Source organism: Mya arenaria, chromosome 15, assembly GCF_026914265.1.
Source record: "Mya arenaria isolate MELC-2E11 chromosome 15, ASM2691426v1".
NCBI lineage: Eukaryota > Metazoa > Mollusca > Bivalvia > Myida > Myidae > Mya > Mya arenaria.
The window spans coordinates 42,621,537-42,637,249 of record NC_069136.1 but is presented as its reverse complement, the minus strand read 5'-3'; the positions used below and the strand labels follow the sequence as shown (position 1 = coordinate 42,637,249).

At 34.5% G+C, this 15,713-nt stretch overlaps 1 protein-coding gene across 2 annotated transcripts in view; it reads right to left on the bottom strand.

Moving 5' to 3' along the window:
* Positions 1-436: 436 nt before the first annotated feature.
* Positions 437-15,713, bottom strand: part of LOC128220582 (protein mono-ADP-ribosyltransferase PARP14-like) — a 38,322-nt gene continuing 23,045 nt past the window's right edge. For both annotated transcript variants that reach the window (XM_052929030.1, XM_052929031.1), the window contains exons 9-22: positions 14,938-15,028; positions 13,851-14,439; positions 13,088-13,437; positions 11,224-11,652; positions 10,713-10,795; positions 9,205-9,444; positions 8,856-9,071; positions 7,629-7,731; positions 6,146-6,331; positions 5,475-5,660; positions 4,908-5,111; positions 3,983-4,146; positions 1,490-1,640; positions 437-1,304 (exon numbers count right to left, since the gene is read on the bottom strand). In XM_052929030.1, coding sequence (XP_052784990.1) covers positions 1,258-1,304; positions 1,490-1,640; positions 3,983-4,146; positions 4,908-5,111; positions 5,475-5,660; positions 6,146-6,331; positions 7,629-7,731; positions 8,856-9,071; positions 9,205-9,444; positions 10,713-10,795; positions 11,224-11,652; positions 13,088-13,437; positions 13,851-14,439; positions 14,938-15,028 — 3,039 coding nt within the window. In that variant the 3' untranslated portion in view covers positions 437-1,257. The remainder of the gene's footprint in view (positions 1,305-1,489; positions 1,641-3,982; positions 4,147-4,907; positions 5,112-5,474; positions 5,661-6,145; positions 6,332-7,628; positions 7,732-8,855; positions 9,072-9,204; positions 9,445-10,712; positions 10,796-11,223; positions 11,653-13,087; positions 13,438-13,850; positions 14,440-14,937; positions 15,029-15,713) is intronic.

Below are 15,713 nucleotides of genomic sequence, written 5' to 3'. Positions count from 1 at the left end.
AAATTAACGGTAGACATGGCAACAAAAATGTTTTGAGGAAATTATTGAATAGTTCTTTTTTAACATTTAGTCAGCAAATAGCACTAAAGGCATTTATTCAGATTTTAAGTTCCACAACTATATATTAACATAACTATGCTAATATAGCCAAATTCAACTAAGTTTCAAATTTTTAATTCAATGTTCACATTATTTCCTTCAAACTATGACCAGCATAAAAGATGGTTGATGGTATTTAACGATCTTCTGCTAAACATGTTCATACCTTGACATATGTACCAGAAGGTAGCTTCTTATGAGAACGACTGTGTTTCATTATTTAGTCAGGGTAATCTGCAGTAATGCAGTTCAACACGTTTTGGGGATTCATGAATATAATAATAATAATAATAATAATAATAATAATAATAATAATAATAATAATTTATTTAAAGACGTTAACACATTAAGATATAGGCATTATATTTTGAACAAACATAGCACACGTCTTATTTACAATGTGGCCTCCTGAAAGAGCACACACGCACGCACGCACGCACACACGCATTCACACAAACGCACAAATGTCACTTAATCAAGTGATGCAAATTATAATCAAACACATATGAGGAAACACATTTCGGTAACGCAAAAATACATTTTGTTAAAAAGCACAGTTTTTTATCATGACCTATTACTGGAATAAATGATCGTTTTGACATGAAAAAAATGCTTAGAATGAAAACGTCAGCATAAATTTATGTTATTTCAAAATGGTACGTATTAAATTGTAATACGAAAACATGAAAAACACGAACATAATACATCCATTTAACACATCAATACATAGTAATACATCAATTTGTATCTAAATATTAACAAAAAATCTCATAAAAATTAATGAACTGAGTAAGTAGGACAGTGACACATGTATAAACACCTTACTTGACATATACGTACAAACTATATGCATTGAATTATGCATACAATTCTTACAACTGTTTTTTTTGCAATTGATGATGAAACAAAAACTTCCTGCAGCAGGCTTTAAATGTCTTTGTTTAAATGTTGGATTTACGTATTACTTCTGGTAAAAAGTTCCAAACTTTCCCCCTGTAGCATGCAAACGAGTGTTTCTTGTATTTTGTTTTATGTCGAATGTGAGCGATGTCTTGTCGCGTATTGTTAGATATCTTAATATTGTCTTTTATATAACTCGGTGTGAGATTGTTAATAGATTTATATCCCATAACAGCTGTTTGATATTTGCAACGGGATTCAAATAGCAGCATTCATGTTCCAATGGTCTGGACGTTCCACATTGACTGTCAAACAAAATAAGCAGCATTGTTTATATAGTTTACTGATAAGGAAACAGGTTAAATATTAAATACAGAAAACAACTATTGTTTGTATAAAACCAGAACAATATATGTATGAAAAGCATTATTAAAACAATGCCGTACGTTTAAATAAAGTTGAAATAGTATTCTTATAATATATTAAATACCATTTGAATGTTTTTTTAGAAATCGTTCTATTTCTTGTCTGGTCCGTACAACATCATATTCTAAGCCAGTCACGGCAATGAATCCATCCTTCTTGTCTATACTAACTCTAACTGTCCTTCTTCGAAGTGCTATATTCTTAAGTTCGTGTTCCTAAAACAAGACGACATTTCTCATAACAATGCTACAACAATATGATGAACGCTTGGATGATATCAACCAGCGATCATTGAGCAATTCAATACATGAATATTAAATATTGATCAGTATTATATAACAAAACTCTTTTCCGATCAAAGATATAATCTTGAAAAATAGCAATCATACTCACATTCCTACGATACACTACGCATAATGGGTTAAGTGTCAGATTGTGTATTCAATATACATGTGCGACTGAAGGGTTAAGTGTCAGATTGTGCAATCAAAATACGCTTAAAGGGTTAAGTGTGAGAGTGTGCAATCAATGTACGCTTAAAGGGTTAAGTGTGAGACTGTGCAATCAATGTACGCTTAAAGGGTTAAGTGTGAGACTGTGCAATCAAAATACGCTTCAAGGGTTTAGTGAGAGATTCAGTATTCAATGTACATGTACGCCTAGAGGGGTTGGTATGATATTGAGCATTCAATATACGCTTAATGGGAACAGTTTGAGATTCAGTATTCAATATACATGTACGCCTAAAGGGTTAAGTGTGATATTGTGCATTCAATATACGCTTAATTGGATCAGTGAGAGATACAGTATTCAATATACATGTACGCCTAAAGGGTTGAATGTGAGATTGTGCATTCAATATACGCTTAAAGGGTTAAGTGTGAGATTGTGCAATCAAAAAACGCTTAAAGGGTTAAGTGTGAGATTGTGCAATCAATATACGCTTAAAGGGTTAAGTGTGAGACTGTGCAATCAATATAAGCGTTAAAGGGTTAAGCGTGAGATTGTGCAATCAATATACGCTTAAAGGGTTTAGTGTGAGATTGTGCAATCAATATACGCTTAAAGGGTTAAGTGTCAGATTGTTTATTCACTATACGACTAAAGGGTTAAGTGTGATATTGATTATCAAATATACGCTTAAAGGATTTAGTAATATATTCAGTATTTAATATACATGTAAGTCTAAAGGTTTAAGCTCGAGATTGTGCATTCAATATATGTTTAAAGAGTTTAGTGAGAGATTCAGTATTCAACGTACATGCACGCCTAAAGGTTAAGTGCGAGATTGTGCATTCAATATACGCTTAAAGAGTTTAGTGAGAGATTCAGTGTTCAATATACATGTACGTCTAAAGGTTTAAGTGCGAGATTGTGCATTCAATATACGCTTAAAGAGTTTAGTGAGAGATTCAGTGTTCAATATACATGTACGTCTAAAGGTTTAAGTGCGAGATTGTGCATTCAATATACGCTTAAAGAGTTTAGTGAGAGATTCAGTGTTCAATATACATGTACGTCTAAAGGTTTAAGTGCGAGATTGTGCATTCAATATACGCTTAAAGAGTTTAGTGAGAGATTCAGTGTTCAATATACATGTACGTCTAAAGGTTTAAGTGCGAGATTGTGCATTCAATATACGCTTAAAGGGTTTAGTGAGAGATTCAGTGTTCAATATAAATGTACGTCTAAAGGTTTAAGTGCGAGATTGTGCATTCAATATACGCTTAATTGGAACAGTGGGAGATTCAGTATTCAATATACAAAGTATACAAAGCACGCCTAAAGGGTCAAGTGTGAGATTGTGCAATCGATATACGCTTAAAGGGTTAAGTGTGAGATTGTGCAATCAATATACGCTTAAAGGGTTAAGTGTGAGATTGTGCAATCAAAATACACTTAAAGGGTCAAGTGTGAGATTGTGCAATCAAAATACACTTAAAGGGTCAAGTGTGAGATTGTGCAATCAAAATACACTTAAAGAGTTAAGTGTGAGATTGTGCAATCAAAATACACTTAAAGGGTCAAGTGTGAGATTGTGCAATCGATGTACGCTTAAAGGGTCAAGTGTGAGATTGTGCAATCGATATAAGCGTTAAAGGGTTAAGTGTGAGATTGTGCAATCAAAATACACTTAAAGGGTCAAGTGTGAGATTGTGCAATCGATGTACGCCTAAAGGGTCAAGTGTGAGATTGTGCAATCGATATAAGCGTTAAAGGGTTAAGTGTGAGATTGTGCAATCAAAATACGCTTAAAGGGTTAAGTGTGAGATTGTGCAATCAATGTACGCTTAAAGGGTCAAGTGTGAGATTGTGCAATCGATATACGCTTAAAGGGTTAAGTGTGAGATTGAGTATTCATTAACCGATTACCTCCCACGTGAATTTCTATTTTCATTAGTTGTTTCCAGGCAGTAACCCCATCATTTATTAAGTGCCTCACTTTAATGTTAGCTATTGACCTTTGTGGCTCTTTACAAGGTCACAGCACAATACATTTTGTCTACTGGGCTTGGTTCTCTAGTTTCAATTCTTTCATTGTATTATAAGTAATTACCTGTGATTCTGTAAGACAGCCTAGAAACGAGGACGGAAAAGCGATCTTCTCCTCCGTCTTCATGGATTCAAGTTCTTGAATGACTCGTTCTGCTTTTTCCTCTGTTTCAGCAAATATGTGGAATTTGACATCAGCCTCGGTTTCAAAGCTTTCCTTTCTCCTGACTGAATAAAATTATTTTTCACCAATTTATTTAAGATTCAAAATGTACTCGACATATATAATAATAATTTTATTTTCGACCATACCTAGAAAATGTCAAACTAAAACTAATATGAAAAGATATTTTCGAAATATACTATTGATATTTATATAGGTAATTCTAAAAGGGATAACAATGCCTCGATCTTGAAACCACCATTTCCAGCAAACATAACTCATTTAGCATAATGTTATATTGCGAACAAGCCGCAAGGCTACAAACATAAATCATTTAGCATAATGTTATATTGCGAACAAGTCGCAAGGCAACAAACATAAATCATTTAGCATAATGTTATATTGCGAACAAGTCGCAAGGCAACAAACATAAATCATTTAGCATAATGTTATATTGCGAACAAGTCGCAAGGCTACAAACATAAATCATTTAGCATAATGTTATATTGCGAACAAGTCGCAAGGCAACAAACATAAATCATTTAGCATAATGTTATATTGCGAACAAGTCGCAAGGCAACAAACATAAATCATTTAGCATAATGTTATATTGCGAACAAGTCGCAAGGCTACAAACATAAATCATTTAGCATAATGTTATATTGCGAACAAGTCGCAAGGCTACAAACATAAATCATTTAGCATAATGTTATATTGCGAACCAGTCGCAAGGCTACAAACATTAAAAAAGTAAAAAATGCAGTCAAAACCGATGGTTGGCTGGGGGGGGGGGGGTGAGCTCTTTTATCTTTCATGGTTAACTTACAGAATATAGGAATCCCTCCGGACTGTTTTTCTTTGCTCAAGAGGCTTTTGTTAATGGTTGTTCTAAACACGTCTAACATTTCCTGATCAAAGATCACAATTCTAATTGCCCTGAGGATGCCTCTGTATTTTGTGCTTTCAACATACTTCTTTACAGTTGTTGCCATCACGTCGGCAATGACATGGGCGGGTTGTCCACATCGACCTATAAAATTTAAAGGAAATGAGGATTTACCCATTTATCTAACTAATATCATTTCACTACAGAAACGTTGATGTTTATGATTTTATTTAAGTATTGATCGCGTTTGTCTTGCGTTTATGCTGTATGAACGCAGTAGGGCACGCGATCAAATTTCATGAAGCGCGCTAGTAATCCTTTACAATGCACTGCGGAATACAAGAAGCCTACCTACGGTTTAACCGTAAGAACCCCCAGATGGAGTAGAAATTGGACTACATCATATTTCAGAAGCAAGTCCAGCAGCTACCATACATCTGTGTTTTTAGAGGCAAAGGTATGAAAGCCTTATAGACACCCAATAGGAGACATAATGTCATCACTTACCAGTACCGATTGCAGGAAACGATACAATTGGCAGATTCTCCGCTTCCGCCGTCCGGAGACAACGTTTAACCTTTTTTTCCCACTGCTGTTTATTTTCTCCGGCGACCAAGTGTATGATTCGCTTGCATAACATTCTCCCTGGGCCTGTTGTAACTATTTTATTTTCCTGGGCTTGTTTCTTCTTCTCTGTTTTAAACAAAAAGTATTCAATATAAACGTTGAGGCTATTTCACAAGCTATAAAACCACATTCTAGTATTCGTCGTATGAAATTATCACATAACAAATCTGCATTATGAAGACTACAAATTATTTTACTAGATCTCGATAGTTTGATATTATTTTAATTAAAGCTGCACTCTCACAGATATACCAGTTTTACAACATGTTTTATTTTTTGTCTTGGAAAGAGCAACATTTTGCGTAAATATCTGCAAACCAATGATATTAGATTGCTGACAAAAAATCAAATCGTAGATTTTCATATTTTCGTTCGAAAATTAATGTTTTAGGGCTTAAACCGTTACTAACGGTTTAAGAAAAATGCATAACACATCAATTTTTGAACTTAAATATAAAAAAGTGATTTAATTATTTGTCAGCAGTTTTATAAAACAGTTGTCAAAACGTTCAATCTGTGAGAGAGCAGCTTTAAAAGCTCTAAGACTATACCGTCAGTGTTGCATTCAAGCTGAATGACCTTTCCCGCGGTCAAAAGAATCATAGATGACACCAGACCAAGCTTCAAGTTCAAGGCCAAATTGGTAGAATTGACAATTGCGTGTGCGCTCTCCATGATTATGTTTCCAAGAACCAACTTAATAGACACAGGACCTTCTTGAATCTGGTAACTGTTTCCTAAAATTGATATTTAGTGTTAATATACCTCACTTTTGTCTACAATGGTAAAATCACATTAACCGAAAAAGAGATATTTTAACTATCTGAAACATTTAAAATCTTTTTGACACGTGACCAACCGAAAATTCACTGTCAGGTTAAAGTGACCGCAGTGATATTTTGAATGTCATATAAGGGCAAATAACTGTTTCAATATTTTAGCTAAATCATGACATGTTTGCCTCCCTGATACATACACAGCAGTGATGTCACTATTCAATGTGTACACAAAATCTCAGTCGATAGGAACTGTCAGCAAGTAAACATTGGAATTCTGTTCCAATATAAATATTTTATCATGTTATATTTTGTTTATCTTGTTAACTTATATGAATTAAAAAACAACAACTTTTTATGCACTTTGTATGGTTCAGAATAATAAAATGAATATCATTTGGCAGCATGTGTGACATTGATATTGTCAACCCTCGAATCAGAATGTCACCCTCGGCTTACGCCTCGGGCGACATTCTGCTCTCGGGTTGAAAAAACCGCCGATTTAATGTGTCACTTATTTGTCTTCTTTCCTTATTATTCAGTTCAATATAATTTATGAAAATGACGAGAATCATTGGCATATAAAGTAACATAGAAATTTTTAGGAAAGTCACATGATACGCAAATACAGTACTGACGTTGTGCCCGCTGAATTTAGATTACTCTTTCTGTTGTGTTGCATTTTGTAATTACGACAAATGCATTTTTTATCATTCTTTGTGGGAAAAATGGGGGGAAAATGGTCAAGATAAGTCATTTGGATATGTATACCAAAATAGGTTTACATTTATTTACTGAAACACACTGGACTTCTAAGCGGTGACCTATATCAAGAATCACTTGTATAATATGTTTTATATTGTGTATGTTGAATGCGCATGCTCACATATTCCCGCCATGTATTGAGGCCCAAGGTCAGTTGAGTAAAACTCAAATTGTACGGCACCATTTGACATTTAAACGAACTGACATTTAAACGAATAATAAATTTAAGTCACTTAAAGGTTGCAATATAATTGTCGGCATTTCTTTCTTTCTTTCAAAACAAAGAGGATGTTTTATATTATGTATGTTGAATGCGCATGCTCACATATTCCCGCCATTTGTTGAGGCCCAAGATCAGTTGAATAAATTACGTTAAGCAGTTAGCACTTGTTGTGTTAAAACTCTACCACGCTAGTGGACTTAACATTACAGACTCACAAATTAAACATAATACAATAGCTTATATTACATCACTATTACCGTAATAACTTACTTTGCAGAAGAAAGTCGTTGACTGACCGGGAACGGCCAAAGTATTCTCTGACAAAGCTCTTCGTTTCTATACTCTTGTTTTCGTATACAAACTCATTAAACACCTTTCAATAGAAACGAGTACTGTTGTTAGAAAACAAATACATTCGAATCCTGTTGGCTCGAACTCGTTTGGCTCGAATTCCTCGTTGGCTCGAACAATATGTAAAGGACCGAATTCTTTATACTAAAGGTTAACATTCCCGCTTGGCTCGAATTTTCTGAGGCTCGAGGTACTTTCGCCGGTCCCTGGGAGTTCGAGCCAACGGGGTTCGACTGTATACAAAAATAACGAAAACTGAGCTATGACCGTTAGTGTAGCTGACTTCTTCGATAAACAATGGGCCGTTTTTTAGAACTTTGATAAGAATGACAATGTGATTAACGACATGGTTGTTAACTTTGTAAACGTTAAGATTTACAAGGATGTGCTTAAAGATTTATATAGACAAATATAGCTGAAACAGCTGTCTGGAATCTTATAAGAAATACAGCTGGCGTCAGTATCACGAAAATACAGTCCAATCTCAAACTCAGGCTCAACTCATTTCACCATATAAAAACATAATATTCTCCAAAATCTTGCATTCTTTTGTACCTTTTGAAAACGTATTTTCTCATCGAATGTGTTGATAAACAGATTTTGTCAATATTTCAAAAAAAAAACTAATTCTAGAGCAAAATATATACATGAGTATTTTATAAAGAATACAGAATTGTACTCAAATACATTTTTGGCTGTAGAATATATTTACCTTGGAATTCGACCAAAGGCTTTTATCAGCATATTTTATGATAGAATGCGCTTATAAAACTGTAAAAAACGTATATGATTTTTTTTTTAATGCTATGTGATAAATTGTGTTGAGACTGTGTTTGAGATTCGACTTAAGTTTTTTCGTGATATTGGGACCTGGTCATAAGTGTATCTTTTAAACATCCAGCAGCAACGATCTCAAATATAACTTTTTTGTTAACTTTAACAAAGTTCTGGACACTCGGTCCGTTTAGTGAATTAAATTACCACATTTTTATCAATAACTAATCAGACATTTAATACATAGATAATAACTCAGTGTGACTTTTAAATGATTACATTTTCAAGACATAAACACCATGCTTTATTATGTAAATTGTTCTGCTAATTCAAAAGCGCATTTTTCTTTTTTTATGCGTTTAGAACAATTACCTCAAAAAGATCTGTTTGAGGAATAACAAACTTCACAAGGTCAACTGTAGTTCGCGGAGTTGTTCTTGAAAACTCGGTAATTGCACCAAGCATAGTCGACACCACAATGTCAGGCGGATATCCTCCCATGCCACATCCGAGCGCGGGGAATGCGATTGAGCGGTGACCGCGCCGATTAGCCTCTTGTATACACTCAGTAACAAATCTTGATAAGATCTGATGAGAACAAAATGGCACGGCACTCATAATAATCGGTAAATGACGAAACGTATTTCAGTTTTCTGTATTGTTCGCATTGGTTTAACTTAATTGTAATATCACGATTTTTTCTGAAAAAGGCTGTACTTACGACTTCTGCAAAGACATTGTTCGGACTCCATTGAGGAATATGTCCATGGAAAAATGCTCTAACACGGTCTTTCATACGTCCTGTGATAGATATAGCAACTTCTCCATATCGAATATCATCAGGGTATTCGCGTTTGATGTCGTCCACAACCTCTTCTCCAGCTTCATCTAAAATAGCCTTCCCAAGAGCACCTATCCGTAGATTCATATCCCGGGTTGTTGCATTCACAAAAACATCCGCCTGATAAGCACAATAACTCAGACTATATTATTTATGACTGATTACTGATCTAATATTATCACCTCACTACCCAATCTTATTTTTTCTAAACCTTACCCATTCACTTTTATCCCGCATTTGCACTGCAATATGACTATGACAATACAATGTGGCATTATGTTATATAAAAACTGCAATATGACTATGACAATACAATGTGGCATTATGTTAAATAAAAACTGCAATATGACTATGACAATACAATGTGGCATTATGTTATATAAAAACTGCAATATGACTATGACAATACAATGTGGCATTATGCTAAATAAAAACTGCAATATGACTATGACAATACAATGTGGCATTATGCTAAATAAAAACTGCAATATGACTATGACAATACAATGTGGCATTATGTTATATAAAAACTGCAATATGACTATGACAATACAATGTGGCATTATGTTATATAGAAACTGCAATATGACTATGACAATACAAGGTGGCATTATGTTATATAAAAACTGCAATATGACTATGACAATACAATGTGGCATTATGTTATATAAAAACTGCAATATGACTATAACAATACAATGTGGCATTATGTTATATAAAAACTGCAATATGACTATGTCAATACAATGTGGCATTATGTTATATAAAAACTGCATAAAATGTGTGTTTTTGGTCCGTAATGAGGGATGTTAACGAGCAAAAACCAAGCAGTTTTTATACCCCCTCCCCTCCCCTCCCCTGGGCTGATGTAATTTCTGCCGATATGAATTCAAAACAAACAAATAATGTGGACATAATTCCATTACGTCGTATGCAATGAAAATATTATTTTTTCAACGTTCCCTTTCTTTGATGCCGAAGATAAATTCATGAAGCGCTTTAGCCAGATCGTTGGCACTAAGTTGTCCGGTTTAAATTAGTTGCCAAAACATATATATTCAAGGTATAGATATAACGGTGATTAATCGATTTCCCGATAGGTTATGCGTGTTAATAAGCAAATTAATCCAGTATGTTTTCTAAAAGAAATAAACACTCATTTTTTGTTCATTTTTTGTGACTTTTTACAGCTTTGTTAACCACTAAGTAACTAATGGTGTGTATTTGATATAATAATGGCGATAATGCACATTTTTTGGTCGTTACCTTCTGCAAACACCCTTAAAACAGCTTAAGGGCTACGCACTCGGGCTTTAGTAACGACCTCAAAAAGGTGTATTAAACATATAGCAAAGGTTAGGAATAAGGACAATTGTCCGATTACAAACCTGCAGTTCAGCTAAAGTTTCCATTGTGACATCGCATTGTATGGACTTTCCACTTTGGCGGTTCGATGGAATTTCACCCGAATCTAATCAAAGAATACAGAATTGTACTCAAATACATTTTGGCTGTAGAATATATTTACCTTGGAATTCGACCAAAGGCTTTTATCAGCATATTCTATGATAGAATGCGCTTATAAAACTGTAATAAACATATATGATTTTTTTATTTATTTTTAATGCTATGTTATAAAATGTGTTGAGACTGAGTTTGAGATTTGACTTAAGTTTTTTCGTGATAATGGAGCCTGTTTAAATGCTCTACGGACGACCAGCCTCCCCTCCACCAACATTTTTTCAAAAAAATAAAGATTTTATATAAGCTCTATCGACCGAACATGAAATTAAAGGGTATGAATCCTAAACTTAAATATATTAGCCACAGTTTCTTTACTTTTACAAATTTAATTATACATAAATGATCTGTGCATGCTATTTATGCGAACAAACTTACCATCGTTTTCCTTGTAATCTGACATTTGTTTAGCTTGCAAAATGACGTTCTTAAGCTTTGCTACGTCCATATCACAAATGTAAACTCTTTCTAAAGTGTTATCATTTTCCTCCTTCCAAAACGTCAGTATATTCGTAAGAAGAACCTCGGCAACTGTATTAAGATCAAAGTTGAATTGACCAGTTCCGATCAACGGAAACACTATAGACCTCCCTCCAAGTGCTGATGCCTTTGAAATACATTGGTCCACCAAACTCGCCAGAATTCTAACAGCATCTTGTTCGAAATCATCTTTGTACGGGGTGACAGCGTGCAGTAAATGTTTGGCAGAAAGGTTTCCACTGGTTGTAACAAACACATCTCCCTGTGAAACGCGGCCATCTTTGACTTTGACTATGTCACAACATTCTTTCTGAATTTCAAATCCTCCTGGAATGAAGGCATTAATGAAAGGTGAAAACATCTATACAATAATTCATTTTCTATTACAATATATAATACAAACTTTTTGATGGTAATGTTGAGCAGCGGGGAAATGTGTACAAGTATTTAATTGTTTAATTAAAACTACAGCGACGAGCCCAGCACTCAAAACTATAGCTTTCAAAGAAGTCATGTGCAAAGTCTTTGATGAAAATTGGCTAAAACTCCGTTAAAAAGTAGGACCTTTCAACTATTGTTGAGCGGTATGTTATGATGTTAAACTTGTGTAACATAAACTGTTTATATCCGTCGATCCTTTTATGAGTTAAAGCCCGCATAATGACAGAAAAAAACAGCATATCCCCGGTTGCTGGGGATATAAACAAGGAATGAATTGCGTGACTGATTTCATTTATGGAGTATAAACGCAGTTGGGCTAGTTAAAAGTGTCGAGTCCGAAGAACTCCACGCGTACTTCCACCAGCCCAACCCTGTTCATTTACCCGATAAGACATCAATCACGCAATTAATTCCTTATATTTACACCAAAAGTTTATAGTGTCTTTTCAGAATTGTTAAAAAAGTGTTTCATTTCATTTAAGAAAAACTTACAGTAATTCTGTCTCACCCATTCTGTAAATACAACGACCCGACCTTAACCGGAAATAGTTCATCATATGACGTCATACTTATCAGGGGAAAATTTAATCTTTACACAGTTCAGACATTAAATCTCTTTTTAATATTAAACAGAATCGCTTATGACATCAATACATTTTACAAATCATAAATACACATTTTCAACATGTTAAATAAAGTTTTCGTGGCCTGCTGACACAATACACGCTAAAACAAGATAAACAAACAGTTTATATTAATACGCGATGATTCGAGAGGACATATCCGAAGATTTTGCATTCATCGGAAAATATTCGAAATTGCTGAAAAGCCGTTTATTAAAGAAATGGAATTTAAGGTGTTAATATTTAACTTTGAACTCGTGTAAAGATACAAAAGTCGAAGCCAAGCAGACATGCACTTACGAGCTCTGCGGAAATACCTATATATGTATATATATTTACCATAGTTAATGAAATTCGCAGTGGTTATCCCACTCACTCCTCACCTAGGCGGTTGGGGTTCAATTCCCGGCCTGGGCGCATTTAATTTTGGTTTGTGGTCACCAAGCCGGACATGTGGGTTTCCTCCGGATACTCCATGAGTTTCCCCCACAACACAAGACCACACTTTCGCGTAAAATCGTGCCAACGAGAGTGATTAATATAATGTTGTAATAATTTTTCACAGTCGTTGTAAAATGAATAAGTTTAAACTAAACTAGTGAATTTCGGTGTTTTGTTAAAACTGCAAGGGAGCGAGAAAATTGAGCAAAGCAAGCTCGAGCTTGAGAATTTCGTTTGTTCAAAACGTTGACATTTACCTTTAGCACCTACTACTCGTCCGATACCACCAGAAAGCTGGAGAGTTGAATGTGATGGGACTACAACAACATCAGCATCAATGTCGGTAATATCACCCGCAACAACGTACAGGGATTTGTTTCGACTCCCAATTGTGGTGAAAAACTCCGTTCTAATCAAATTGGGGCGATTGTTTGTTCGACTGTGTCTTTTATTTGGCGATATTTTAACCACACATTTATGTTCAAGCCCGATTACTGAAATCTTTGACTGAACACCGTGTGCATGGTTCCCCTCGAGGCATTCATTGAAACCATCCCATTTAAGTTCATGACTCCTCTCAACAATTACGTCAACCATCATATGTAATCTGTCAGATGTAAAACGAAAATAAATGTAAAGTACATCAAGTTTTAAGTTTCAGAGATGTATGAATTACTTCTATAGAGAGGTATTTTAATAAAGGCCATCCTTTGTCACGGTATGTATATCATGTAGTCTGTCAGATGTAAAACGAAAATAAATGTAATGTACATCAAGTTTCACGGTATGTTTATCACAGTATGTATATTTGTAATTACGTATCTAGTAATAAGAACAACAGGAACCTAGTTTAGCCTAGCTACACCAATAGTAACACTTCTATAATATGATCCTACTTGACATGAACATCAATCAAACGTTACAATTGTTCATCCATTAGCAACGGGTTACCAAATAATATAATTCTGCCAAACGCTTACACAATCAAATTATTTTATACAAATATATCACTGGGTTTACCTCCAACCTATTTCCCGGGTATATTGTTTCTTTCCTTTAATGGAAAAACCATTCCTTATCCCTTCTACAGCTGTTATCTTTACGCCTTTTGGTCGGTATTCGTCTTCAATCGTTTCAAGCTCGTTTGCTTTATATGTTAAAAGGTAGGCTAAACGTCCACTTCCAACCTCGATGAATTCCGATATTACTTCATGGTTATCAATAAACAGTGATATCATCTCTTCCACCTCTTCAAGAATAGAATCAATAGTGACAAAGCTAATCGAACCATCTTTGTTCTTGTAACTCAAAAATAGACCCATGTGTTTCTGCTGCAAACTGGTTAACAAAATATCGCCGTCATGTCCACTTAAAATAGCTCGATGACGTGGAGTTAATGTTTTGAGTTCTTTTTCCTTGATTGAATCTCTGATAATTCTGATGGCTTCTGTAAGCGATTTATCGTCCAAAGCGCACACTTCAATGTTGTTATCGATGTCTACAATGTAGGAAGCTTTGGATGATTCCCCAATCGCTTTATCGATAATATGGGCGATGTAGGCTTTAGCTTGTGGAGTCTTCAGTAAGTCCATCGTCTTACAAGTTATTCCTTAAAAGAAAATAGGACGTTAAAAAAATTAAAAAATAACCATTCGGGCGTGTGCACAAATTTGACTGGTTTTTCATGTTCAGATATTTTAATTTGTGTGTTGTTTATTCACGTTAAAACACATTACATAATTTTGGTATATATACTAGTAATGTGGTAAATGAAATTTAGCATTTAAAACTAAAATATAGAATATGTTTTTCAACAGCACTAATAACTTTAAGATTAATTTTAAAAGTTTTAACTTACAGACAGTCACTTAATTATTGATAACGCAATACTTATATAATAATCAATACATTTGGAGACTTAACATTCATAAACTAATTGGGTTAAATTTTTGTCCAAAATGCTTGGTAAATTTGATAATTATCAATTGTATGATTGATCTGCGAAGATTCGAATATACCAGGGAACATAAATTACACAGTGAACAGATTGTTCAGAACACTGTTAAAGTTATCAACTTTGTTTTTATGTTTATTACCGAATACTAACCATGTTTAGCTGTATTTAGCACTTCCCTCGAATAACTGTTAATACTTCGGTCTATCTTATCGATTACTTCTGTGATTGAATGAACTTCACCCTGAAGGAAATAATTATACATCATAAAATCCGATTGTAAGTAGTCGACTTGAATGAAAACCATAAAATTATATAACTTCTACTTCCCTGGGTACTTAGTTATTTTATTTCCAACTCCAACGTTCTGGTGGTTATACGCTCTTTATATATATTCCATGAAAATATATGCCCATAATGATATCAATATACTACAGTCGAACCCCGTTGGCTCGAACTCCCAGGGACCGGCGAAAGTACCTCGAGCCTCAGAAAATTCGAGCCAAGCGGGATTGTTAACCTTCAGTATAAAGATTTCGGTCCTTTACATATAGTTCGAGCCAACGAGGAATTCGAGCCAAACGAGTTCGATCCAACGGGGTTCGACTGTAGTTTGGACGTGTTGTTGGTTGGACTTATCTGCCAGACATTTTTATTCACTTTGAAGGTATTTTATTTCCTTCTGATGTATTTGTCAAAATTGACCGGCATGTGCTGGTCTGTTAAAATATTGAAACACACTAATAATTTTTGACTGTATCCATAAAACTAGTATACATCTTTGAGTTAGGTTATGTTTAATTAGATGAACCACGTCACATATTCTTTAAATGGTGACATAATACGTTTCAAACTTTATTTTAATTGATCATACTTTGTACGTATATGCCCATGTTATTTAGTTATTAGACAGGAATACATAAAACGTC